This window comes from Aythya fuligula, chromosome 1, assembly GCF_009819795.1.
Source record: "Aythya fuligula isolate bAytFul2 chromosome 1, bAytFul2.pri, whole genome shotgun sequence".
Classification (NCBI taxonomy): domain Eukaryota; kingdom Metazoa; phylum Chordata; class Aves; order Anseriformes; family Anatidae; genus Aythya; species Aythya fuligula.
The window spans coordinates 195,289,095-195,314,070 of NC_045559.1; the positions used below are offsets into that span (position 1 = coordinate 195,289,095).

General features: G+C 46.2%; 1 protein-coding gene across 3 annotated transcripts in view; it reads left to right on the forward strand.

The window, feature by feature from the left end:
• The window catches only part of MTMR2 (myotubularin related protein 2), a 58,827-nt gene that overhangs the window by 25,870 nt on the left and 7,981 nt on the right, over nt 1-24,976 (forward strand). For 2 of the 3 annotated variants that reach the window (XM_032207456.1, XM_032207457.1), the window contains 7 exons: nt 9,047-9,122; nt 11,818-11,912; nt 12,110-12,220; nt 14,225-14,326; nt 15,157-15,240; nt 23,018-23,167; nt 23,959-24,147. In XM_032207456.1, coding sequence (XP_032063347.1) covers nt 9,047-9,122; nt 11,818-11,912; nt 12,110-12,220; nt 14,225-14,326; nt 15,157-15,240; nt 23,018-23,167; nt 23,959-24,147 — 807 coding nt within the window. Of the gene's footprint in view, nt 1-815; nt 998-9,046; nt 9,123-11,817; nt 11,913-12,109; nt 12,221-14,224; nt 14,327-15,156; nt 15,241-23,017; nt 23,168-23,958; nt 24,148-24,976 lie in introns of those variants that run through there. The other variant, XM_032207458.1, reaches the window with a different exon arrangement.

Sequence of the window (24,976 nt, forward strand, 5' to 3'; positions counted from 1 at the left end):
TTAAAAGGAGCAGTCAGATTGGTGACTGCATGTAGCACCTGCCAAGATCTGATTTTTTCCGTAGATGTTTTTGCATCGAATGAAATGTCTTCTTTCCCCCATGTGTGATTGTTTATTGGTTGTAACTATATAATTATTTATGTCTTGACTCCTTGTCATACACACCAGTCATCTCCTAACTGAAGTTCCTGGTAACAGAGACACTTTTCTGTGGCTTATTTTGGTTGGCAGAATTTTTAATTCATTGGTCAGAGCCTTTTTCTGTTATTTTTTCAGACTGATGGTAAGAACTTCACTGACTGAGTTTAAGGTTTTCCTTGAAAATTGTAATCTCTTTTCCCCTTATCTGTTTGCTAAACAAAGCACAGTAAAAACAAAGAGAGGAGAGAGTGAGGCTAGAGTGCTGTCCAAAGTTTTTGAGCAGCCGATGGAGAACAGAACTGTTGTCTTTCAAGATCCCTTGGCTCCGAGGAAGGTTCTGTATTAAAAATTGTTGGACTTGTTCGAATAGATAATATCGGCCGTCTTCTGTGCCAGGGACTGTTGCTGTGTCGAGTCAATGACGACTTTCTGCCGGAGCCTAACAAGAGAATTGTCTCGAGGCACCAAGCCATGCAAACTTGAAGAGACAAGCCAGCCGTGGTTGGGCGAGTGGCCCTCAACAATGCGTTCCTTTGAGCTTCTGAGCTTTGCCTTGTCTTTGTGCAGCAAGGGCCCACGGGACTCAGCAGCCTGAAGAGACTGCTCTTCTCCACCAGAAGCTTGGGTCTGAGTGGAGAAGGCTCTTTGTGGAGAAACAAAGCAGAAAACCCCAAGGAAATACTGCAAGGTGGCTGCTTCCTCCTCCGGAGAAGTTCCTTTACTACCCAGCTGTCTATATTATTATTTTTTATTTGTAACACACTCGTCTCAGTTTCTTTCTAAAGATTTTTCAAGGTGGTGGGAAGGAAGCAAGTGGATTTCTCAAGCCTTTTTATACTTTCTCAAAGCACACACGGTAGGTAGAGATCACAATTGGTGATTTGTTTTTTTGGACTAGGAAAGCACAGCTGAAAGGCAGCTGCGGCGTGTGTTGTATGTGATTATCTAGAGTGCTGTAATCATCTGTTGTCAGAACATTTTATTGATAAATGCCTCTTGTGATGTTTTTTTTTTTGACCAAGCTAGGAAGCCTTCTTTGGTTGTATGCTTTCTTAGGAGCTGAATAAGTTTGATGTGGTCTTGAACAGTATGTTTGATTCTCCGTGTGCTATTCTGAAATGATCCATGAGCCCATGGTGTTTTGTCTTTTTCCCCTATTCAACTTCTAATATCCCAAAAAGGGTAAGACACAAAGCATTTCCCTGCGATTAATATCTTGCTGGTCTGAATGTCTAACAGTTTTCCAAAGCATCTGGTCATAATCCTCAGAAAAATCCCCGCGCCTCAGACATGCAGAGATACTGCTGTTCTTTCTGCTGTGGTATTCTTAATGATTCAAAAATAAGCAACATAGTCCATTTACTTGCTCAATTTGTGTTTTATTACATTTCCAGTAGGATACTTAGTACATAAATCTTCTCAGAGTACACTCGAAATAGCCACAAGTGGCAGCTGAAAATCTTGCCAAAGTAGCACAGCATTTGCAGTCTAGAGGAGGATTTATCAAGTAAGCACAGCCACTGCTTCACGGCTCTCTTAATTGAGCATTAGGAAGGCAGAAGCATCTTGGCAGCAAAATGCTAGGAAAAAACGTGCCCTCAAAATTTACCCCTTCTCTGGTGTAATAAGTGCTTCATTTAGAGAGGAAATCAGTGTACCAATGAAAAATTATCTGAAAGAAGCTTGTGGGTTTTGATTCTGCACATATTAGTGGCAATTCTGCAGCTTTTGTTAACACAGGCTGGACAAAAGTAGACCTCCATGTGTTTTCTAAGGTGAGTGGAGAAAGAGCTTCTGTATCTGTTTTATTTTAGAGTTTTTCACACCATCACTGGCATAATGATGCATCCTCATACACCTAACCGTGGTGGCACTGTCCTTTGTTGATTGGCATGTATGGCAACAGTTGTAAAAGAGGCAAGGGTTGTGGGGTGGCAATTCAGGGGAAGCAGCAGGTGGATGTGGACTGAGACAACCGAAAGGCAGTTTGAAGGAGAAAGGTGTTGGTTACTGTGATTTACTACTTCAATTTACAAATAAAATAATAAAAAAATAAATCAATTATGCAAAAATAATCCTATGGCTAAGCCTTTGCAGAAAGACTGATGTTATCCTCTGAGACAGGAGGAACCTAAAGCTGAGGCAGCTCTAACCCTAAAGCTGTCACTGGTAACTCAGGTAACAAGCCCTGTGCTTTGAGATTGTGCCTGTTTGAATGAAGTTGATGCAATTTTTGGATCTGAGTGTGCTCATCTTTTGCTGTCTCTGCACACAGTAAGTTTGGAGCTCTCTGGAAAGTACAGGCTGACTTCTCTGTGGGATGTGCAGGAGACAGGGCACCACTACACTGGGCACAGTGAGACCCAGGAGCTGGTTTTCACCCTGCCATACAGCTATCTGCATCAGAGTGGGTTATCCTTGTTCTCAGTCATCCTAAAGGTGAATCTTCCAGGTCTCCTTTTCACTGGCTGTACAGAGAGCCTGTGGTGACTAGCTCGGACGTAGATCTGTGGTTTTAGGTGAAATAGATACTCCTGCAGCGTGCTGGCTGCCCTGCCTGCAGAGCAGCACGAGTGCTGATTCAGGAGGGCACTTAGTCATCTGCCAGCCCTTGAGAGAAAGGCAAAAAAAAAAAAAAAAAGGCATAGATTGGATAACTACAAGCAGATTCCCAGGTAGTCCATTACAATTGGAAGCATCAGACAAATGTTTTCCTGTCAGAGATAAAAACCTTTCCTTGGCTATTGAGTTTCAAATCCGCAAAGTTTTTTCCATAATTTGAGAACAGCTTATTTTTACACACAGAGAGGTAGCAGGTTTCATTCTTATATACACAAATGCACAAATTCTTGTGCCCCCAGCATGTATCCTGCCTGCTGCTGACCGGCGCATGATCACGAGACAGACGTGCCAGACCCGTGAGTTCAGGGGCTGCAGATGCAAAGGCTTTTTTTGTGCGCATAATGTTTGTCTGTATGCCCAGGTTAAATATGTTTACGTCAGGGGACCAGGTAAGAGCCCAGTTTCCTGCTGTAGGAAACAGAACAGGGCTGTGTGTTGCTGGAACAGATGCAGCTCCAAGCCTGGAGAGCTCGGCTTTTGGATAGGCAGAGCAGACGTGGTTTGGGGGGAAGGAATAATGCAGGAGCGGGGTGGTCAGTGTAGGCCTGGACGTGGCTTTATACATAATTAATCTATTCACAAAGTGCAAAAATCCTTTGGAGCGTGTAGGAGGTTAGCGAAGAGAGATTAACGCAGAGGGGGGGAAAACGACAATATTTTTTAATTGTCGTGCATTTTAATTTTGTCTAAAACGGAAAGGATTCATTTTGTTCGTTCTAGTTGTGGTTCAGAATAAAGGAGTCTACGCAGAACTGGGGAGAGACGGTTACACAGCGATTTGTTAACACACCTGCAGTCTCCCCTTGAAAAAAAAAATGCATAAAGACAAAAAAAAAACCACAACTTTGTCTGTGTTTGGGTTTCAGGACTCAAGTGTTCAGGAGAAAGTAGAAGAGAATAATTAGAAAATGGGTAGGAGCGGCCCCAGGTGCTCTCTTAGCACACTTTGTCCTGAGGCTGCTGGTTTGCTACCAGAAAGTTTGAGCTGTGGATGTTGGTGTCAGGGCCAAAGGTACTGTCCCAAATCACAGAAGGGTTTGGGTTGGACAGGATCTTAAATGTCATCTAACTCCAACCCCCTGCCATGGGCAGGGATGTCACCCACTAGACCAGTTCACCAAGCCTGGCATTGAATGCCCTCAGGGATGGGGCATCCACAGCTTCTCTGGGCAGCCTGTGCCAGGGCCTCACCACCCTCACAGTGAAGAATTTCTTACTTATTTATAATCTAAATCTTCCTCTTTTTAGCACCTTTCCTGTGAAGACAGGCTGAGGGAGTTGGGGTTGTTGGAGTTGGGGAGAAGGCCCCAGGGAGACCTCACAGCGGCCTGTCAGGGCCTGAAGGGGGCTACAGGACAGCTGGGGAGGGACTCTTTGTCAGGGGGTGTGGTGATAGGACATGGGGGGATGGCTTTAAACTAAAAGAGGGGAGGTTTAGGTTGGATTTTAGGAGGAAATTCTTCACTCAGAGGATAGTGAGGCCCTGGCCCAGGCTGCCCAGAGAAGCTGTGGATGCCCCATCCCTGGAGGTGTTCAAGGCCAGGCTGGATGGGGCTTTGGGCCACCTGGGCTGCTGGGAGGTGTCCCTGCCCATGGCAGGGGGTTGGAGCTGGGTGGGCTTTAAGGTCCCTTCCAGCCCAAGCATTCTGTTCTGTGATTTAAAAAAAAAAAACAACATTAAGCTAGCCCAGGCATCTTGTCTGAACCAGATATGGGAGCAATTATGTGAGCCGCTCTGCTGGCAGGTTTGACAGGAGGCGGTGATCCTGGCTCAGCCTCAGCCAGGGCAGGATGTGTGCTGTCATCCTGGCCATGCAGCACAGCTGGTAGGTAAAAGCCCGCAGGAAATACAAGAAGAAAACCTATCAGTTGTTCTGTTCACAGGCACAGGGAAACTCTAAATGCAGAATTTGAGGCACCCTCTCAGGTACCGTGGCCCAGCACCCAGCGATGCTCAGAGCTCTGGGCCCTGCACGTGGATTTCTGGCACCAGGCTCACTCTGCACCCCCTGAGCTGGCTGCAGCCACACAGGGTTAGCTGCCTGCGTGAGTCGTGCAGGAACATGAATCGGGAGGGGGATTTTCTGGCTGCTGCTTTAGGAAGCAGCATGAACACGTGGCTGGAGAGGCTTGGCAGGAGCACGCTGTCCTGAATCCCAACATGAAGGCGTGAGGGATGAGGCGAGGAGCAGCCCTACCCCCTTAGCAGAACCTGAAGCTCCTTGCCTGCCCCCGTCCACGTGAGCAAAGTCACTTTCTTGCTGAGATCTGAAGGGTTTGCCCGCAGCAAAGGGTTTTCCTGCCTTTGGCACCGTAAGTGGGAGGGTGGGAGAGAGCTCTGTTTCCTCAGCCGGGGGCGGGTGGGGTGGAGCTGACACCGTCTGGGATCCTGAGCTACGAGGAGCAGCTGTGAAACGTCGTGAGTGTGGGTTTGATCTGCCAAGTCACTGCTCGAGAGCAGGACAAAGGTGGGTGGTGGCATGAAGTCCTCGCACCCTCCCCGAGCTGAGGCAGGGCTGGGTTAGGTGCCGAGGTGCCTGCTCACTGATGGGTGCAATGGGGAGATGATGTTGCTTGGTAAAAGAAGGCAAATAAAGATCATTCTGGCGTGTAACTAACCTCATCATCCTCCTGGAGATTCAGTTACCAAGCATCGTATTTTTGTGAGAAAAAAGATACTGAGGACCTAGTTTAGCTTAGAGGCAAGGCAAACTAGCCCACAGGTTTTTGGTGCTTGTGTTTGTTACAGAAATCAGTGCTGGCTGTGATGGACACGGCCAGTGTGTGGCTCTGCATCAGAGCGGCCCCATCTGAAGTAACACGGTTCTGCCCAACTCTGGCCCCAATCTTCACTGCGGATCTCAGAGCAATGATTTTTTTTTTTCCCCTGAAAATTTAAAAACCTGAGGCTCAAAGAGGTGCAGCATCTCACTTACAGGTGTGTATGATTGCTGAGGCATCAGGAGCCAGCCAGCCTCTCAAGGCAGCTGGACCGGTGTCCCTGAGCTCACCTACCTGCTTCCTTGCCTCCTTGTAGCCCTTACTTTTGTTTTGCAAGATGTGCAGAGGGTTAAATTTACGTTTTTTTAGAGTCCAGGAGTGTTATTTTTAGAGCCTTGAAAATAGGCTAAAGTACATCAAAAGGATTTTTCTGACAGCTGATGAGCCGTTATGGGGCGGGGGACACACACACAGTGGGATGGGGAGGCTTTCGCATCATTTCCTTACTCATACAAGGGCAGAGGGTCCCTCACGGAGCTAGTGGTATCCCAGAGCTGCACATGGCTACTTCATCATCCCCTCCTTTTCCTCCCCTTGATCCGTTTCCAAAAATGTTCTGTTCTTATCCCCCCATTTCTCTTCCCTCCTGTAGCTCCCCGTCCTTTAGTGCTGCCCCAGATGTCTTCCCCGTGCCCGCTGCCTGCGTTGTCAGCTGTACAGATTGTGTTTCCCCAAAATCGATCTGAAGGAGCCGTCGGTGGAGGCGGGTTTCAGCAAAATGCCTACTTCTCATTTCTAGGTTTCTGCCAGGATGGTTTCAGGTATTCCTGTTCCAGCTCGGAGGCTCCTTCAAGGTCTAGAGCTAGGCAGATGCCGCAAAGACTGGTACACTGGAGAAGTGTTTGGGCTGGGCTTTCTGACCGTGTCTGTCACAGCCTCTGGGAGGGGTGAATGTTATATCCCTGGGGGATGTGTGTGCATGGGCTTTGCAACCATCAGGAAAGCAGTCCGGGAAGCCCTGAGGTGCGTTGTGTGCCCGAGGTCAGCTGGAGGATGGTAAAAACAATGATTTAGCCCTTAACTCTGCGGAAAAGATCAAAATAAAGCATGTGGGGGGAACAAAAGGCAAAAAGCCTCGATCCTTGAGTGCTGTGCTTGCAGGAGGTCATCTGTCCACTGCCCTGCGTGGAAGCGAGCGTGGATTTGGATCGCTAACCCCTTCCCCTGACCCTGGGGACTCCGTGTGTCAAAGAGCGTGAGTGAGCAGCTGGATTTTATTAGGCATAGAAGAGCCAGTTTTTAAACCAAAAAAGGCTTTCAGCTTTGTCTTTGACAGGATGGTGTGGACACAGATCTGTCTTCCCTCCCCTGCTTTCAGTGCGGTGCAGAGCCCACCTGAGCGCTGCCCACCTGCTGACCGCAGCAGCTCTTTGCCGTTCTGAGTGCTTTCTCTGTACCTCACCTCATGCTCATTTTGGCTTGAGACAGAGCTCCGTCCTCTGAATGTTTACTGCTGGACCTGCTCCCACCAACATCTGCAGGAGAGCGGCGAGCCCAGCTGGTGGCCGGGGCCATCCCACAGCAGCTGCTGCCCGTTTGGGCACGGACCTGCCTGGAGGAGTCGTGCACCGCGTCCCGAACGGGGTTCTCACTCACGTCCTTCCAAGATAAAAGGCAGCAAAGACGCCCACCGCTCAAGGACTAATTAGCGAGGAGCCTCCGTCTCATTTGGCATAATCCGGAGGACATCTGGGTGACGCCGAGTTTCTGCCCGGCTGATTTCAAGGCTGCTGTTGGAGCGCAGAAGTTGCTGCAGAGGAGCTGGGGCTGGGGCTGCATCACAGGCTGTCAGTCAGGGCTCTGATGGGGCGTGTGATCTTTGGCCAACACAGCTGTGCTGACGAGAAGTCCCCAGCACAGTTATACCAGCAAAGCCCTGTTTTCACCGGTATTGCTTTGGGGGGGCAGAGGGAAGAGAAGTTTTCCTGCGAGTTCAGCGCTGACCTCCCTCTGTCCGTCCCCCACACCCCAGCCCTGCTGCACTGGCAGCCTCCCAGGTGAGAGCTGGTGTAAGTGGGTGCGTTCCTGTACTGCTCTTCCTGCTAGGAAGTCAGCTCCACGCTTGCTCTTTTGTCTTTTTTTTTTATTATTGTATTTTTTTAAGTCACTTGAATGCCTTTTTTTTTTTTTTTTAAACATACATCTTGTTCTCAAGAAGGCTTTGATCTCGGTAATCTTTTCATCTATCCATCAGTCTGCTGTGTGAAAATGCCCGAGCGTGCTTTTATTGTGGCGTGGGATTTCTTTGGGTTTTGTTTTCCTTTCTCTGCATAGTTTAGAGAATTTTTCCTCCCCGAGGCTCTCCCTCTGGCTTGATCCTACATGAAAGTTGACCGCAGATGTGTCAGGCTCTAAGTGCCACTTTAGGCCGTGTCTTTGAATCTTCTTTGTAGGGATTTCCTGATACCAAATTAAACCAATTCTTTCTCCTTCCTCACGTTAAGATAAAGGAGGCGTTTTGGCCAGGTCTGCACATTTTTGTGAGCAGCCGTGAGCGCTCTCTGCCTATCTCCACCAGGAAGGATGCACGCCAACTTTAAATCCAAACTCTTGTGGCTGTTACAGGATGAGGCAGAGATGGACTAGCTTACCTGCTCTTCTCTGCCTGTGTTATGAGGTTGAGCAATGTGGCTGACTGTGGTTTTTTGTCTGATTCAGGGCATTACTATTCAGATCCATCTATGCTTGGCCACGTAGACTTAGCCTTAAACTTGGTCTTGCCTGCTTCTTACCTGATGTCCAAACCTATGGCTATGCTTCTATAGTTAGGGATGTGCTTTCTTAAAATGGCCATCTCCTTGTGCTGTGCTGTTCCAGAGAAAACTCCTGTTGAAATGCAGTTACATCAGTGAGAAGTAACGCCCTGTGCTTAACTTCCACCCAAGGGAGGATGGAGGAGGGGGTGTTTGTCAGACACCCCTTAACCCAGACACCCCAGAAAACCTGATGACCTTTTTACAAGTTATGACTACTGAGCCAAATGAAGGGCTTTGCAGTTTTTGGACCCTTGCTGGGGACATGGATGTGATAAGTTGTCTACTGTCATTCTCCTTAACGTAAACTATAATTTTCTCTATGTAGTAGTCGATAGCATCATGGTATTGGCTGATCACTTTAATCAATCCCTTTGGTTCTGCGTGTAGCTGTGTGGACAGAGAGTTTAGCTTGTGATGGTGTCTAGGCTGAGGAGGAGGAGGTTGGGGTGTGAAAGCCAGCAGGTAAGTGTGCTGCCAGAGCACACAGCCTGCTCCAGCAGCTTCTCCGTCACAAGCATCCTCGCTTAAACACTTCTGCCTGGCCCAGTGGCATGCTCCAAGGTTGCAGGGCTGTGCCAAGGTCTCTCATGCTCAGTGTTGACCTTACAGAGGCTGAGACACTGGGCAGTACCTCAGGATCCTTGAATATTTGTTGTTCTTGACGTTGTTGGCCTGTTGCAGGTAGGTGTAAACTTCTCACTGTATGAAAAAGTGATGATTTTTTTTTTCTGCCTCTTTTTACGCAGGTCCTGAGGGAGACTAATAAATTAGCTGAAATGGAAGAGCCACCCTTGCTACCAGGAGAAACCATTAAAGATATGGGTAAGTGAAGAGTAAATTTCCTGTTTGCTTGACCAAATAGAAGATCACAGAGCAAAATGCCCTGCTGGTCATTGACCAACAATAGCAAATTGCTGATGTTTTGTGACCTGTGATCAGATTGTTTCATTAATCATTGCGCATCGTGTGAGCCATGGTAACTGTGTGGTTCCTCTTGGCGTGGAGCAAGTACAACACTATTCAATCTTCCCTTCCTCTGAAAGTGATATTGAAGAACATAACTTCAGTCTTAAAAAAAACAACAAACACAAACACACTTGTCTAACCCCCCAAGAAAGCCAACCCTCCAAACCAGAACATCTCAATGCTCAGTTCTTTTCTCTGCTGCTTTCCTAAAGACTCTGAACTCTTCCTCTAACCACGGGCTGCAGGCTGATATCTAACTCACTCCACAGGCACAGTTAGCTCTGACAGCAAGACTGTGATCTGTTCCTGGGAATGGTTTCGTGTGTCTTTCTCCCATATGGATTCTTATATCTAACAAAGACTGAGCTTCTTAGATTTCCCACTGGTAGCAGCACTAGTACAGCCCCTCTTTCACTCTTGGCATCCATTCTCCCGAGCAGTGAAGGAAATTTAATACCTTGGAGGAGCCTGTTCATCAGATGGATGCTGCTGGAATCATACAACCCTGGTAGGGTTAAAGTCAAGTCGCCAGGCATATGATACTACGTGTGTAGGTGTGAGGGTAACTAACTAAAATTGTTTCCTTAGGAAACCAAGCTAACAAAATGTAAACACGAAGCGTGGTGTGCTTTGTAAGTTGGTAAGACCAGCTTGAGATCATGCCTAGGCTTCCTTACCTGGAAAACGTTTTTCTAGCTACTTTTCCCCTTTACTGAGAAGTCAGATGCATGTGCACATTTTTCTTATTGGATGATGACGATGATGATTATTATTACTACTATTATTACTTCAGAACATTTGGAAACTGCTCTTTCAATAAAGAGAACTGTAGTGGAAAAGCCAGGCAGGGTGCCCTCACTCTTATTATGTGTTTCATGAGGCTGCTTTCAAACCCCTGTCAATCTACTCTTTGAAAAAAGTGATTAATAATCAGCCAGTAATGAAGTATTGGTTTAATTAGAGCTGAAACATTTTGTGTTTAATAGCCCTTCCAACAGTGACGTTTCAATTTAAGTAAATAATGAAGTCACTAGCATATTTATTTATTTATATTTTAATCCCAAAATTCTGTGCTGCCTGTTTTGCTCCGAACTCGTCACTTCCCATCCCTTTTTCCCTTGAACTTTCTAGCTGAGGCTCTGAAAGGAACCAGAGCTGGCTCGGGCTGACGTTACCGCTGCCCTGCAGACCCTGCCTGCTGCTGATTTTTCAGGATTCCTCGGGAGTCAGCGGTGACTGTGTAGAAGCAGAGCTGATGTGAGGGTGAAACGAGTGCCCTAGAACCAAGGCAGTTTGCCTTCCTCCCTCTCTCCAGGCTGAATCTCGTGGGATAAAGGTGGAGGAAATTTGGGGTGTCAGGAAGAAGACCCAGCAACTTTGTGCCCCTCATGCATGGAGGCTGTCACCTGGCTGGGAGGTGAAGCTTTCTTTACGGATTTCACACAGCCCTTGCAAAATGAATCCCCTAGGGCTCGGAGGCTTAAGGTTATTAAAACGGCCCAGGGTTTTTTTGTTTTCTTTTCCAAATTTCATGGAGCTGGCAGCTATAGTCGGTGGCTCTCCTGAAAGGCTGCCTGTGTGTTCGAGGAGTGTTGCTCCTCGTCGGTGACAGCATCAGTCGTGGCCATGGCACAGCCAGCCAGCTGTTCAGGGACAGGAGGTGTGACGGGTCGTGGTGGGCACCGGGGGCAGGGAACAACGCGAATGCTGGCGTTTTTAATTGATGGAAACCAGAAAGGCAGTCAGGAGAGGTGTTTGCTGGGGAAAACCAGCAGCACCTCTTGCCTTTCGCTGGCACAAGCGAGCAACGTTTGAGGCCGTTTATGAAGGGGACTGCTTTGAGTCACCGTCACTCAGGTTCAGAAGGAATTGAATTGGTGCAGGGTAACTTGATCACTGGCTCAAGGCTTCACATCACTGGCGATTGGGTGCTATCCAGATTTTTGGCTGCTGGAAGTCACTGTAGCTCCACTGGTTTCAATCAGGGCCGTTAGCAGGGACTCTACATCCCAGGGCTGACTGTGTGTAAGGGCGTACAGGAGGACCTCAGCATCCTAAAAGCCATCTGTAGGGGAGCTGCTTTCTCTTGCTCTTGATGGCACAAAACGGATTGCTGGCAGTCATTAGTTTTTCATGCAGATTGATGTCAGCTTCAAATACATGCATTCAGGCAGGAATTGCATCCACTTCTCTCACGCGATGATCTCAGCTACTGGTAGAGCATTGCTTGGTAAGTATGGCACCAAAGTTTGCTCCTAACGCTGACACCCCTACTGGGGTAGTGGCTCTGTGCAGGTGGGGGATTCCAGCTGATAGTGCTCGCCTGGAGTTTGACTTACACCCAAACTCTTCTCAACAAAACTAAAATTTCCATCTTAGCTCTAGGCGAGCACCCCCGATTAAGCTTCTTTTCATTTCTTGGTCTTGGAAGGTAGAACTCCCTGAGTGCTCTTGCTGTAATAATTTTCCTCCCATAAATTAATCATGAAATTAACTCTTTTTTTTTTCTTTTTTTCTTTTTTTTTTTTTTTTCTTTTTTTTTTTTTTTAAGCTAAGGATGTCACGTACATCTGCCCCTTCACTGGAGCAATCAGAGGAACCCTCACTGTTACCAATTACAGACTCTATTTTAAAAGCATGGAACGGGTAAGCTTTTGTAACCATCTGCTTTTGTGGGTTGTTCAGTCTTCAGACCTAGGTGTGTTTTGTTTTGTTTGCTTTTTATTTTTTTGTGTTCTGTGCGAATCCTAGCTGTATGGTTGGGCATATTGGCATAAGGGAACAGAAGCTGGGTTTTTCACCCCCCTCCCCTTTGTAAACTCACAAATTTCAACTGTCTACAGGACCCTCCTTTTGTCCTAGATGCATCTTTAGGTGTAATCAACAGAGTGGAGAAAATAGGAGGTGCTTCCAGTCGTGGCGAGAATTCATATGGGCTGGAGATTGTATGCAAGGTAAATTTTTGTGTCTGTTTTACATTGGGGAAGGGGAAAATATATTTTAAAAGGTTTTCTCTATGATACTGTAAGAAGTTCTGGATGGGATACAAACCTTTTTTCAGGCTTTATGCTAGATAATGGCTTTATTCATGGTAGAAACCTAGGTCTGCATCCCAGTAATGCAGTCCTCAAGGCTTCTGTGTTGCTCACCAGGATATTCCAGGAAGACTCTGCTCATTGTGCTGCATGGGATGACTTTCATGCACTTGCATTTCAAGAGCAAGAACAGGGTGCATGTTTCCCTTGAAATCATTAGCTTGTGTCCACCTGCTGCTCTGCTTTGTGGTGAGGGATGGGCGAGTAGCCCCCTTGAGGCTATTCCCTTCCTTTCAAGGGAGTAGACATTTGAAATACGCTTCTCAAGAGCCCTTGGAGTCATTGAAAATGCAATCTTTAATAAAAATTAGCAATTCACCTCCCAGTGTCTATTGAAGGCTCGCAAAGTAGATAAAGCCACTGTCTCCAGGCCTAAAGCCATACCTCCTACCCACCTAGGGCACAGCCCCTTTGCTTTCCTGGGTGGCAATGTAGGAAGAGCTGGATTCTGAACCTTGTAGGTCTCGGGCTGCTTAGAGCTCTTTCCAGGCCCCCCTGAAGGCAGAACGAATGCTACTTTCTGGATAAAAGCAGATGGAGGCCTGAAAACGAGCCCCAGACAGCTCTGGTCACTGCTGTGATGTTGAGGCACCGGGAAGCTGAGCAGACTCTGAAGCTGCGGGCACGCTGAGTCACGAGCGGTGATATTATCTGCACCAAATCATCCAGCTGCTCCCTCAGCCTACTGCAGTCATAATCCTCTCTGGCCACCACAGGGTGCCTGTGCTGGCAGGCCAATTTGTTCCCTGTTTTGCTTTGAATTCTTGGTCCTCTTCTCAGCCATTTTGCCTAGATGCAAACATGCACACACTCAGGTTTGGAGAGAACTGCACTGTTTCCTTGGCTGGGAAACCCAGGCACAGAGTAAATGATAGATATCTTGGCCCTATACAGTGTATTTATATACATTATATTTATATATATATATTTCTTTATATATATATATTTATATGCCAGCCCACCTGGCCCAGGCAATGCAGAGCAGTTTAGTGCTGGTACCAGAGTTACAAATACAGCTTCTACATCCTACATTTTCAGTCTGAGCCCTGCCACCTCATCTCAGTCTTGTAAGACAGCTAAGTCTTTAGCCATTTTTCTCACTCCCTGGCTTGCTGTGCTGTCTTCGTGTGCTTGACCTTGATGGATCATTTCCTGCTGGTGGCTTTTAAACTGTTTACTACAAGCGTTTGAGTTGTAGGCTTGGCTGAAAAATCTTGGCACCTTAGAGATGCTTTATTTAGGTTCTGTATTTGATTTTGGAGATGAGTGCAGAAAGGAGGTCCTGGCTTGCCACTCGTTGTAGGAACTGTGCTGCTATGCAAAGTGGAGGAGTTGTCAGCTTCACACAGCCTTTTGAGTGCTCTGAGATGGAGGCTTTCAAGGGAGATGGCTTCAGTTACTTTGCACTCAACTAGCTGGTCCTGGGCTCCCTCCATGCAGTAGCTCTGTGGAGATGCTTTGTGAGGCAGTCCCTTCCAGCAGTCTTGTGGTACAGCTCAGCTTGGGAGCCCCGTAAGAGCTGGGAGGTCTGCTTCACAGGGTGCTGCCGATCAGACAGAGCCTGTCCCTGAGCCAAGGTCTCTCCCCTAGGCTTTCAGCAGGTGGAGAGCTTCGTTTAGAGGCAAGGCAGTGCTGATGAGTGGCACCTCTGCTCTCCCTTTGCTCTGCTGTGGTTGTGGCAGGCTTTGCTGGAGGCTTTGAGCCAAGCTGAGTTGCTGTGCAGCACTGTTCAGTGTGCAATACTGAATCGGTACTCGAAGGAACATCATGATGTGAGCCTGTGGTGAATGCTGGGGTTTGGAGTTCCTTTGGCTGCTCAAGTGAGTGACAAATCCTACAGTTTGACTTCCTTCTTTGCCCTAGGACATCAGAAACTTACGATTTGCTCATAAGCCTGAAGGGAGAACTAGGCGATCCATATTTGAGAACTTGATGAAGTATGCTTTCCCAGTTTCAAATAATCTGGTAAGTGTTTGGGTTTTTCTCCACCCACCCCATTACCAAAAGATGCAGAGTGGCAGTAAGCTGTTTTGTTGAGTCTCATCTATCTGGTACAATATTCACATGGTGCGTTTTTTTGTTGAACAAGTAGAAATGCTGATTTTTAAATCAGTCTGAAAATTAATTCTGTAGGAATTCAGATTGTATAGAGAACAGGAAAAGTCTACTGCTGTGGGGCTGGATTACTTCGTGACTGGGGAATGACACTGATCATCCTCGTACTGGATGGAAAATATTCAAAGCACAGTGACATCCATCAGAGATTTGCAACTAATGGTGACTGCACTGCTCCCGGATCTGGAATGCAGTTTGTCTGTTCACTGTACAGAGTCACTTTATGACTCCACAATTGTTGCTTCAAATACTGGCTGAATCACCCAGTCACTGGAGAGTTGAGGTTGGAGGTCATCTGGTCCAACCCACCCTGTTCAAGCAGGGCCACCTAGAGCAGGCTGCCTAGGGTTATGATCATGTCGAAAGAGTCTAGTTCTTAATATGTAAGAGTGTTCTTGCACACATAGTCTTTTCCTTCTCTCTTTTAGGAAAAACTCCTTCTTGTCCATGAAGTATTGGGTCGTGGGCAAGAAGGATCAGGGGTACAGAGGAAGGTACATTGTTGTTGTACAAATTACCTACTACAGCAAGTGTGGTGATCTTTTTCACAAAACCCTAAAAGAAAAGTAGCAGGGTAGGGGGAAAAAAAGAAGGACCAGTCAAGAGCTGTTACTGCAGATATTAAACATCTTGAAAACGGGCTCCGAGTGGGCTTTTAAGGACAAGTTTTTTTCTTTCAGCCACTTTTCGCGTTTGAGTACAAAGAGGTTTTTCCAGAAAACGGATGGAAGGTGTATGACCCCATTTGGGAGTACAGAAGACAGGTGAGTACCGTGCCACATCCTTCCTCATCCCCTCTACTTCTCAAAAGTGAGGCTCTGTGCAGCAATACAATTACCAGTTGCATGGAACAGAGAACGATCCTGCTGACAAATGTCTTGCAAAGAGGACTAGGACATTGTTCTCCATAGTGCAGTGACTGATGACAGCAGCACAGCTTTAGGGGTAGCAGCATCCACTGGGAGATTATTCAGGCTGCAGAAGGCTGACTTCAGGCTTTGGTAGAAAAAGACTTTTGCTCTGGCTTAGTCGTCTGCCCCTGCTGGTGGTAAGGAACTGAGGTAGGTATTTTTGCAGGTAAAGGCATCTCATTGTTGAGTTTTATGCCTCTATTTGTGCTTCTATTAGTTCTAATTCTTTCCAGATTTCTGTAAGATATCTCAAAAAGGAACCTGGGAGGAAGCAAATAGTGTAGAATGCCTTCATTTTCTTGGGGAATCAGAGCAGGGGCAGTGGTAATGCATCTAGAATAGACTGGTCAAAGGTTTTAACGATTGTGAAGTCACAGGCTGTCAATTAGGAATGCCAGCATAAAAATCAGAATGTTTCTCCCTGAGGAAAAAAAAAATAAGTAATTATTTATTTTTTTTATAATGAAATCATTCTTCTCATAAAATCCTCAAGTTGAGGAAACAACACGCTTTGGTGGCAGTTCTGCCCTGGATACAATAAACTTTTGCCTCATCCAGATCTGTCAGGATAAAATCAATTTTCCTGTGTAAAATTAAGACATTTACAGCTATGTAATTTAAAGATTTATTTGGATCTTGCCCATAAAACAGAAGGAAACAAGACCTATGTCCCAGTGTAGTTGTTCATCTGATTCCTAACATCCAAAACCTAGGGAGGGGATTCATTTTACTAGCTGTAGTCTTCTAAAATCTGGGCACGCCTTCTAAATTGCTTATCTAGGCCTGTCATTAACAGATGGGGAGAGAGCGCTTCACTGTTGGGGGTGATTTGTTCCCTCCTAAAATAGCTGCCTAAGATAGATCACTGGCTTCTAGGCTGCTATTTGAAAGTGAGATGAATTTTACCCCCTATCTTCATTGCAAAAAAAAAAAAAAAAAGTATGTATTTTGCAACGAGATACCACAATGTAAAATCACAGAGACAAACTCAGATTAGGTATGATCAGGTTGAATTTGACTAGTTATACCGGATAACGCAGAGATTATTGCTGCATTTACAATCTTACCTCCTGGGAGTATTTTAATGATCTGTTTTATAAAGAAGGATCTGCAGCCCGAGTTGTGTGGGAAGGATGTTTCGTTACAGGACTGGGAACTTTGGTGTAAAGACTACAGGGTATGTGTTTGCTATCAAAATAATCTCTATTGAAAAGCACAACATCCACTTAGCTAAGCTTCAGTTAAAAAAGACGGAGGATAAAAGACATTCTTACAATACCTGGAAAGAAGGAAGGGTGACCTTGGAGGATTTCAAGGAAAATGAATCCAGCTTCTCAATCCTGGCGTGTCTGTTTTTAGCATATAGGGCTTTTCTGGCCATAGGAGCTTATATATTGTGATTGGCCGTACCTTAGATTTGTCAGGAGCTTGGTTATACAGTGGAAGGATACAAACTTATTTAAGTGCATGAGATTTGAAGCTCTTCATGGTCTTTCTGGAAAGCAAATAAGACTTAGTGTCACGGGGTCTTTGTTTCTGGTCGTGTGAGGTTGTGTGTTAAGTATGTCACGCTCGTGATGGTGATGTTGCTTCAACATGAGCTCCTTTTGTTACGACCTGCCTTTGTATCATTTTTGAGTGGACAGGAAGAACTTAGCCTGGCTGCTTTTACGTCAAGAAACTGAACTGCTGTCCATGTGCTAACGCCCCCAGCCATTTGCTTATATTGGGAACTGCAAAAATGAATCCCGACCGGGATATTTGCAGCCATGGCCTATCTGAATTTTATCCATGATGGGTTATGGGTCATTCCCATTCCAGATCACACAATCCATCAGTCCCAGCTTATCTCCTGAAGTGACCAACGCCAGCTGCTGAAGAAGAGGCAAACCATGCTGCGGTAGATGTTTATGTTGTAAGCTGGCCAGGAGGAGAATTTCTTCCCTTTCGCTAGAGTTGATTTAGGTCCTGCAACATGAAGTTTTATTTTCCCTCCAAAACTTTAAGCTATTTCAGTCTGTTTATTTAATTTTGGCATTTATAACTATGGATGTTCAATTTATCTGTGTGAATGTCTTAGCCTTTTTTTTCTTGCTCCAGCCATGTTCTGTTAAAGCAATAACTACTGCTACAATAAATCAGGATTACGTCCTGAAATGGCAGCAGGGATTCGTTAACAGTGAAACAAAACTGGCATCATCAAATCAGATAATGGGATTACCTGTCTCTGCCTGTATGAATTGTGATCAGAAATAGAAGAGCAGGACGCGTGCACTATCTGCAGGACCTTTTGGAATTGGTTTAAAAGCTAATACAGAAGAGGTGGCCTGGGGCATAAGCAACCCAGCAGTACGGTCAGGCGTTAACTTGGTGCATTTTAGGCAAGGCCAGTTGGTTCCCTGTGGGCGCAGGGACACAGAGAGGGGAGCAGAAGCCAACTACAAGGCATCCAGAAAAGACTTTTAGAGGAGGATCCACGGTAGGATCTCTGTCTACACTGGTAGACGTGGCAAGTTCTGCGTGTGGTAAGGATTTTTTTCAGATTAATATAAGTGTGTTGATACAATAGAGATCGTAGCAATTAGGAAAGACATTCAGCAAACCTCCAACTTCGCTGCTAGTGTTCTTGGGAAAGATGGAAATATGTAACTTATTAAAAATCTGCGATTGTGTAAAACTACGGGGAGTAATAAACAACCTGTGGAGAACAAAAGGAACTCAGAGAGATTTGGGATTTAGTCAGTAAATGGAATCACATGTGGCAAATGAAATTTAAAACTGAAATTGCTCCCTGATTTTTATTACACACGGGCTGGCAGAGTATGAAACAGAATTGCAAAGTGAGTAAGACTCAGTTGAAACCAAAAGGCCTTGAGATGCCTTTGGAGTAACTTAAAGCTTTCATTTTCTTTAACAAGGTGGGGAGGATTTGGAAAATATTACAAGGGGTTGTGAAGCTGGAAATGTGTGATGTTTCCCTACAGAAGTTGTGCTTGTCTAATCCTATGCTCTGGTCTAAAGTACCAGGGAGCCACAGAACAGGGCTGTGGCTGCTGCTTTCAGAGAAAGCATGTGGAAATGAATTATTTAGAAGAGAAGCTGGAAGTGGCAAGCATCGGTTCACAACTGGAGTGGGGGAGTTAGAGCCTGAGAACAGAAACCTACAGAGGAATGGTGTGCACAATTTAGGAGAGAAAAATGAGAATTGAATTGTTAAATGTCCTGTAGTTTAACAGATTCTGCTTATGCAAGGTGTGTCTTTTCTGCAAAACAGGTCACAGCTCTCTTGTGACGAGTGGAGACAACCTGGGCTGAGCACATGGCAGAGGGGCCAGCTCGGCTCTGGCAGCTCTACCCTCTGTTGGTGCAGGGATGTGCCTGAGCAGCTAATATGCTCAGCCTCTTGGTATCTCATGGCCCAAAACCAGTTTGGGAGGGGAACGACTGGTCTGTAACTCAGGATCCTCCTTGCCTTGCTGAGGGTGTACCTGCATGGCTAAGCTCAGCATCAGTCAGTTGGGTCCAGCAGAGAGATCCTGCCCAGCAAGGACATGATGTCTTTTTCCTGTCAATGCAAGATTGTCATCTGCTTAAATTTAATATGTTTGTGTGCTTTGCAAGGTGCTGATTTCAGTGCTGTGCTGGTTTGTCTTCAGCAGTTTCAACCTGTGGACAAAGTGAACTCCAGAAGGCATGCAGCATGTAGGTCAAGTGATAACTGAGCATGGGCGGCTGAAGTAAGGCAGGGGTGACTAGCCAGAGGAACACTGAGTCTGCTTTGTGCGTGGAGATGATGCAACAGCTGTGTCTTTGTGGTTAGATGATGTGGCTGTAAGGAACATAACTGAGCACTGTGGCAACTTTGTGAGTTCAGGCATAGCTTCAGTCTCTAACATGTCAACTAACATGGTTATTTGGCAGCCACGTTCCCCAGCAGCTTCTGGGTTGTTGTACCCTGTTAGTGAGGCGTGCTTGGGTTCCTCCTGCAGGTGCTCCTGGTGCTGGTCCCGAGCCTTCAGATGATTCCTGAGTTGCGTCTGTGTCAGTTTGGGTTGACTTGATAGTAGGCTTCTGGGTGCTTACCACTTACCAGGAAGCAATGAAATGCATCTTATATAAAGCACACTGGTATTTCCTCACATCATGCTTAGCTTTTTCTATTGATTCCAGCTGGAGAAAGTGCAAATCTGAAGCAACACAAATAAATGCATTAGTTACACCGCGTCACAGCAACTGTCCTGGGAAGATGTGAGTTCAGCTCCTCTTCCAGCACACTTTGTTTATTTCTGCTTGCTTCAAGTCCTTAGAGAGAGTCATGATCTGAATCCCAAGTCCTCTTTGGGTGGTGCTGTGATTCAAGGCTCCTGTGCCGGGGAAAGCAGACATCCCCTGTGATTCAAAGGAAGTGAAAACCTCAGTGACACACACCCTTTTCTTTCTCGGGAGGATATCATGGATTTTCTTGGTCTGGGCTATTGCAGAGGAAGGATTTCATTTGGATTTGTCACGGTGGCAGCAAGAGTGGCAGCCGCAAGACTTGGAGCTTTGGAGGTGTCAGTTCTGGGCTAAGCAGCCTGTGCTGGAGCCATCCTGCCCAGTGCTGTGAAGAGGATGCTTTGCAGTGCCACTGACTGCTTAATCTTCTCTGTGAGCATCAGTAGAATGAAAGGAAGCTCTTCTCCCATGCAACTGCTTGTCAGCCCCTGTTTTACTTGCCAAGACCGTGCCGAGAGTATGGTTTTGATTCAAATTCGGAGGTGGAGGGGTTGAAATCTCTGAGCATTGCTGATGGATGCGGCACAGTCACGTACTGTGAGAAACATCTCAAATAATTTTCTTCAGACAGGATCTTCTGTGAAGCTATTTTATTTGTGATTGCAATGGCGGGCGTCCTGTCAATCAGGAGTGCATTTTAGTAAACAAATACTAACCTTTTATTCCCTATTACCTGACACCTGATCACTTCCCCTGTTTCTGCATTGGCTGAGTACTACAGGTTCACAAGCTGCACAATGCTCCTCTCTACCATATATGTACAATTTTTCTTTTTTTTTTTCAATGTTTTAATTTCTCCTTTCTTATGTTTTGAGAACTTGTGATCTTTTGTTTTACTGTTCTCACACTGTTCTTCTTGTTTTTCTCAAGCTTCCTCCTTATTTTGGAACAGTGGGGCCTTCTGCTGTCCACTTACCTACTTAGCATTTCTCCTTACTATGACTGCACAGCTACCTTGGAATACAGAAGATTAGTTCTCTGCTGCAAAAACACAACTTAGTTTCTCACAGTACTCATTAGGGTAGGACTGAGGACAATTTAGTCATTTACTGTTAGTTCACTTCCAGGTAGCAATCTGTTTGATCACAGCTGATGGACGGTGCCAGCTTTCCCCTGGCACAGGAGCCTTGCACTGCACCACCTCCCAGTCCTGCTGTTCCCTGGCTGACTGTAGAGCTGGGGGACCTAGGAGGTCTCGGCCTTACTACGTACAGCACATGCTGAGCATAGCATCACGGAATCATGAGGGTTGGAAAGGGCCTTCAAGATCATCTGGTCCAACCATCCTGTTACCACCAATGTCACCCACTTAAACCATGTCCCCAAGCACCACGTCCAACCTCTCCTTGAACACCCCCAGGGACGGTGACTCCACCACCTCCCTGGGCAACCCGTCCCAGTGCCTGACTGCTCTTTCTGAGAAGAAATGTCTCCTCATTTCCAACCTGCACCTCCCCTGGCTCAACTTGAGGCCATTCCCTCTAGTCCTACCACTGGTTACCTGTGAGAAGAGGCCGACCCCCAGCTCCCCACACCTTCTTTTCAGGTAGCTGTAGAGAGCAATGAGGTCTGCCCTGAGCCTCCTCTTCTCCAGACCAAACACCCCCAGTTCCCTCAGCTCCTCACAGGACTTGTGCTCCAGGCCCTTCACCAGCTTCGTAGCCCTGCTGTGGACACACTTCAGGGCCTCGATGTCCTTCTTGTAGTGAGGGGCCCAAAGCTGAACACAGCACTCAAGGTCAACACTTCTCATGAAGTTAACTTTAAGACAAAAGCAGTTGGTCTCACAGGGCTCATACCCAGCAGTAAGTTTGGGCTGTGTGTATGTATATTTTATTCAAGGTTTCTGCCACTTTTTTGGTTTCGGACAGCACCAAAACCAGCTTTTCTCTGAGGTTTTTGGACACCCATGATCCTGGCAGCTCTGCTAATTCCTCGTAGCAGCATCTCCTCAGGGCGGGCCTCAGGACCGGGGGTGGTTCACGAGCTGGGTGTGAGCAGTGTGAGACAGGAGGCCTGTCCTCTGCCCCCTCAGTTTTCTGTCCAGGACCTGCTCTGACAGGATGAGCCACTGCTCCCATGGGGAACTGCCTGCTGCTGGGGCGGGTCAGCCCTAATTACCACAGCTCATCTGACCAGGGTTAGGTTTGTCATTTATTTCCCCCGGGAGCCTTGGCAGAGGTAATCAGCCTCCCACCACCCTCCTTAAAGTGAAGCGGTGTTTATTAGAGCACAAGCGTGTATTAAGAGCTGATCTTCCTCTAAAACAGGCTCTCTGCTCAACGCCCTGGCCATACTCACTGCACAGAGGACCTGTAGTAGATGTGTCTTCTCCCAGTCTTCTCCCAGAGATGCTCAGTGTCAGTGCTCACCCCCAGCATGTGTCTAAACCTCTCCGTGTGGGTATGCAGCAGGAACCACGCCGTTTTGATCTGCTGCCTCCCAGCGTTGGCCAAGCTACATCAGCAGGTTTTCAGGATCCTGTTGTGCTTCAGGAGTTACCTGAAGGGCATTGCTTGGGAAGCTGTGAGTTGCTTCTCACCCAGGGCACGCTGAGTTCAGTGTGTGCCTCTCCCAGCCCGAGTCAGAATGACACAGCCAGAGAGCTTAGGCTGAGGGGAGCACTGCGGGTACACATCCCTGTCCTGATCACATACAGACACACAGCTGGAAACATGCAGTTATGAGGCTGTTGGTGGTTTTAGGGGATTGCACAGCTGTGCCACAAGCACTGAATAAGGCCCAAAAGAGAAGGACCCTTTGCTGTTTTCCTATCCAAAATGCCCCTGAGCAAACAACACTTGATACACTCCTGTGCCATACAACAGTCCTTATTTACAAATGGAAAGTCTTTGTCGACCCAGCAGTTTCTTTATGTCCCTTGGCATTGATTTTTGAGGTTTTTACTGCCTGCTCTCCCTTCTGACCTCCCCTCCATCCTGTCTGGGAGCTCTGCTTTCTGTCTCCAGTTGCCACTCACCACGTTTGAGCTGAGTGCTGTGGGAGGAGCGGGGCTGTCAGCCACCAGTTCTGCCCTGCTCCTGGCCCTCCCCTAAACACCACTGTGAGAACAGGAGTTATGTTAAAGAAGCTCTCAGGGGATCGCCTCATCTGTAGCCTCCACGGTTCGTTTGCCACAGATTAGCCTGCCTGCAGTCTTCTAATTTTCGTTTTCTTAATTGACCTGAGCAAAACATCTACTTCTCTGAAATGCTAGTTAGATAATGCAGTCTTGGGCTCCAGCCCCAGAAGTCCTTCATTAACAAAAGTTTCCTTGAATTTCAAGTCTTGGAATTTGACGGTGCCAAGGCCTCAGAGCAACTTGTTTGCTAACCTGCTGTTGTTTTCTCTTCAGGGAATTCCCAACGAAAGCTGGAGGTTGACCAAGATTAATGAGCGCTACGAGCTGTGTGATACGTACCCTGCCATTCTAGCTGTGCCCGTAAACATTCCCGATGAGGAATTAAAACGAGTAGCATCTTTCAGATCAAGAGGACGCATACCAGTGAGTGCAACAAGAGAAGCTTCTTTGATGTGGTTTAGTTACATACCTTTGGGCCATAAATAATGCCAAGATCAGGCTGAGTGGATTCCAGGGACCAAATAAATGGTCAATGGATAATAAAAGTGACAGCAGCATGTTTGAGGAATTAGAAAACAGCATTATCTGCTGGAACTACTGTTGTGAAAGAGATGTAGACTAAACCAAAATGAGGAGATAAGATAACTTAGCACAACCCAGACTGAATCTCAGTTCCATTCCTGGGAAATGCAGAGTAGTCCTGTTTGGTTGTTGACATTTGTCTGGCCTGCTCTTACTTTCAGGACAGAGGAATATTAGGGATACTCGTTGTGAAAATGCTTATTAAGTCAACCAAGACAAATGACATCACTATGATGTTTATTTCAGCAGTAACAGAAAATGGACTGTTTTACTTCTCAACCTTACAGAAAATTAGATCTGTTCCCAAAGTGCTTACATTTTCTATGGTGTAACATGGAGAAAGACATAGCCCAGTGATTGTAGCGTGAAAAGGTGTGTTTGTGACTCATACAACAGTGAGAAAACGTTCAGACTTAAGCCTATTCAGTCACCTCTTGTTTGTTTCAACTTTGGGAAGGTAACCAGAATGAATAAGTACAGTAAGTTTCATTCAATCACTATTTAATGGATTCCAGCCTTTTGGAACCAACTAATGTATGGCAGGGTCCCAGAGCAAGCCATTGCAGGTAAAACACTTCACTGGTTTAATGAATCCATATTTTCCCTCATTTCTTTCTCATTTGTTTCCACAGGTATTGTCATGGATTCACCCAGAAAGTCAAGCAACCATCACTCGCAGTAGCCAGCCAATGGTGGGAGTGAGTGGCAAACGAAGCAAGGAAGATGAAAAGTACCTTCAGGCCATCATGGATTCTAATGCTCAGTCCCATAAAATCTTCATATTTGATGCAAGGCCTAGTGTGAATGCAGTAGCCAACAAAGTAAGTTTTTTTGTTTTTTTTTTTTTTATTTCCTTTGTCAAAAGCTGGGAATCTAGAGCACACATCACACCAACATTTCAGATAATTCCTCAGGATCACAAAGGGTTTTCCGCTCAGGATACATGCACACTGATCTGATCTGCTAGGTAAGAGATTTGCTAGACAAGATTTTCTAGACAGTTTTACCCCTGTACTGGTAGCAGTAGATGTCAGCAGGACTGCTAAAGGTCCATTTGGATTAATCCATAAATCAAAATGAGATTGGAAGGGGAAAAAACAAGGTGGCTGAAAAAGACACAGGCTACTGAGGTCAGTAGTATCTGCCAGAGAGACTCTAGCATGCTGAATCATGTATGTCACCATCCTTTACTCCACGTAAGCTGAAAAACTGCCTCCTCTGGCTGTACCAGGCTCTGTCCTTGCTAACTCTGAAGGGAGCAGGAGATGTTCAGCACATCTGAAAATAAGGCATCGTGATCTTTAATTTCAGAAGGAAGCTGGGGTTCTCTAATGGCCAGGAACATCACTGTGTTCTTCCTGCTGTTGTGTTTCATGCAGTCACTGTAATCCATGTTTTAATGGTAGAACTGCTTTGCTGCACTAATGTTGAATTATTTTTTACTTTCCCACTACTTAGGCAAGGCAATTAGTGTGTGGGATATACTCCTCTGTAATAGAATGGTAAATTTGTAAATGACAGAGTAGTGAATCTAATGAGCTAGCAGCTTGAATGGGGAAAAATGATAATTACTGAGAAAAAGAAAGCTTGTAATGTGATATTATCCAGTAAAAGTTATAGCATTCATTACTCTGCAGGAAAGAGAGACAA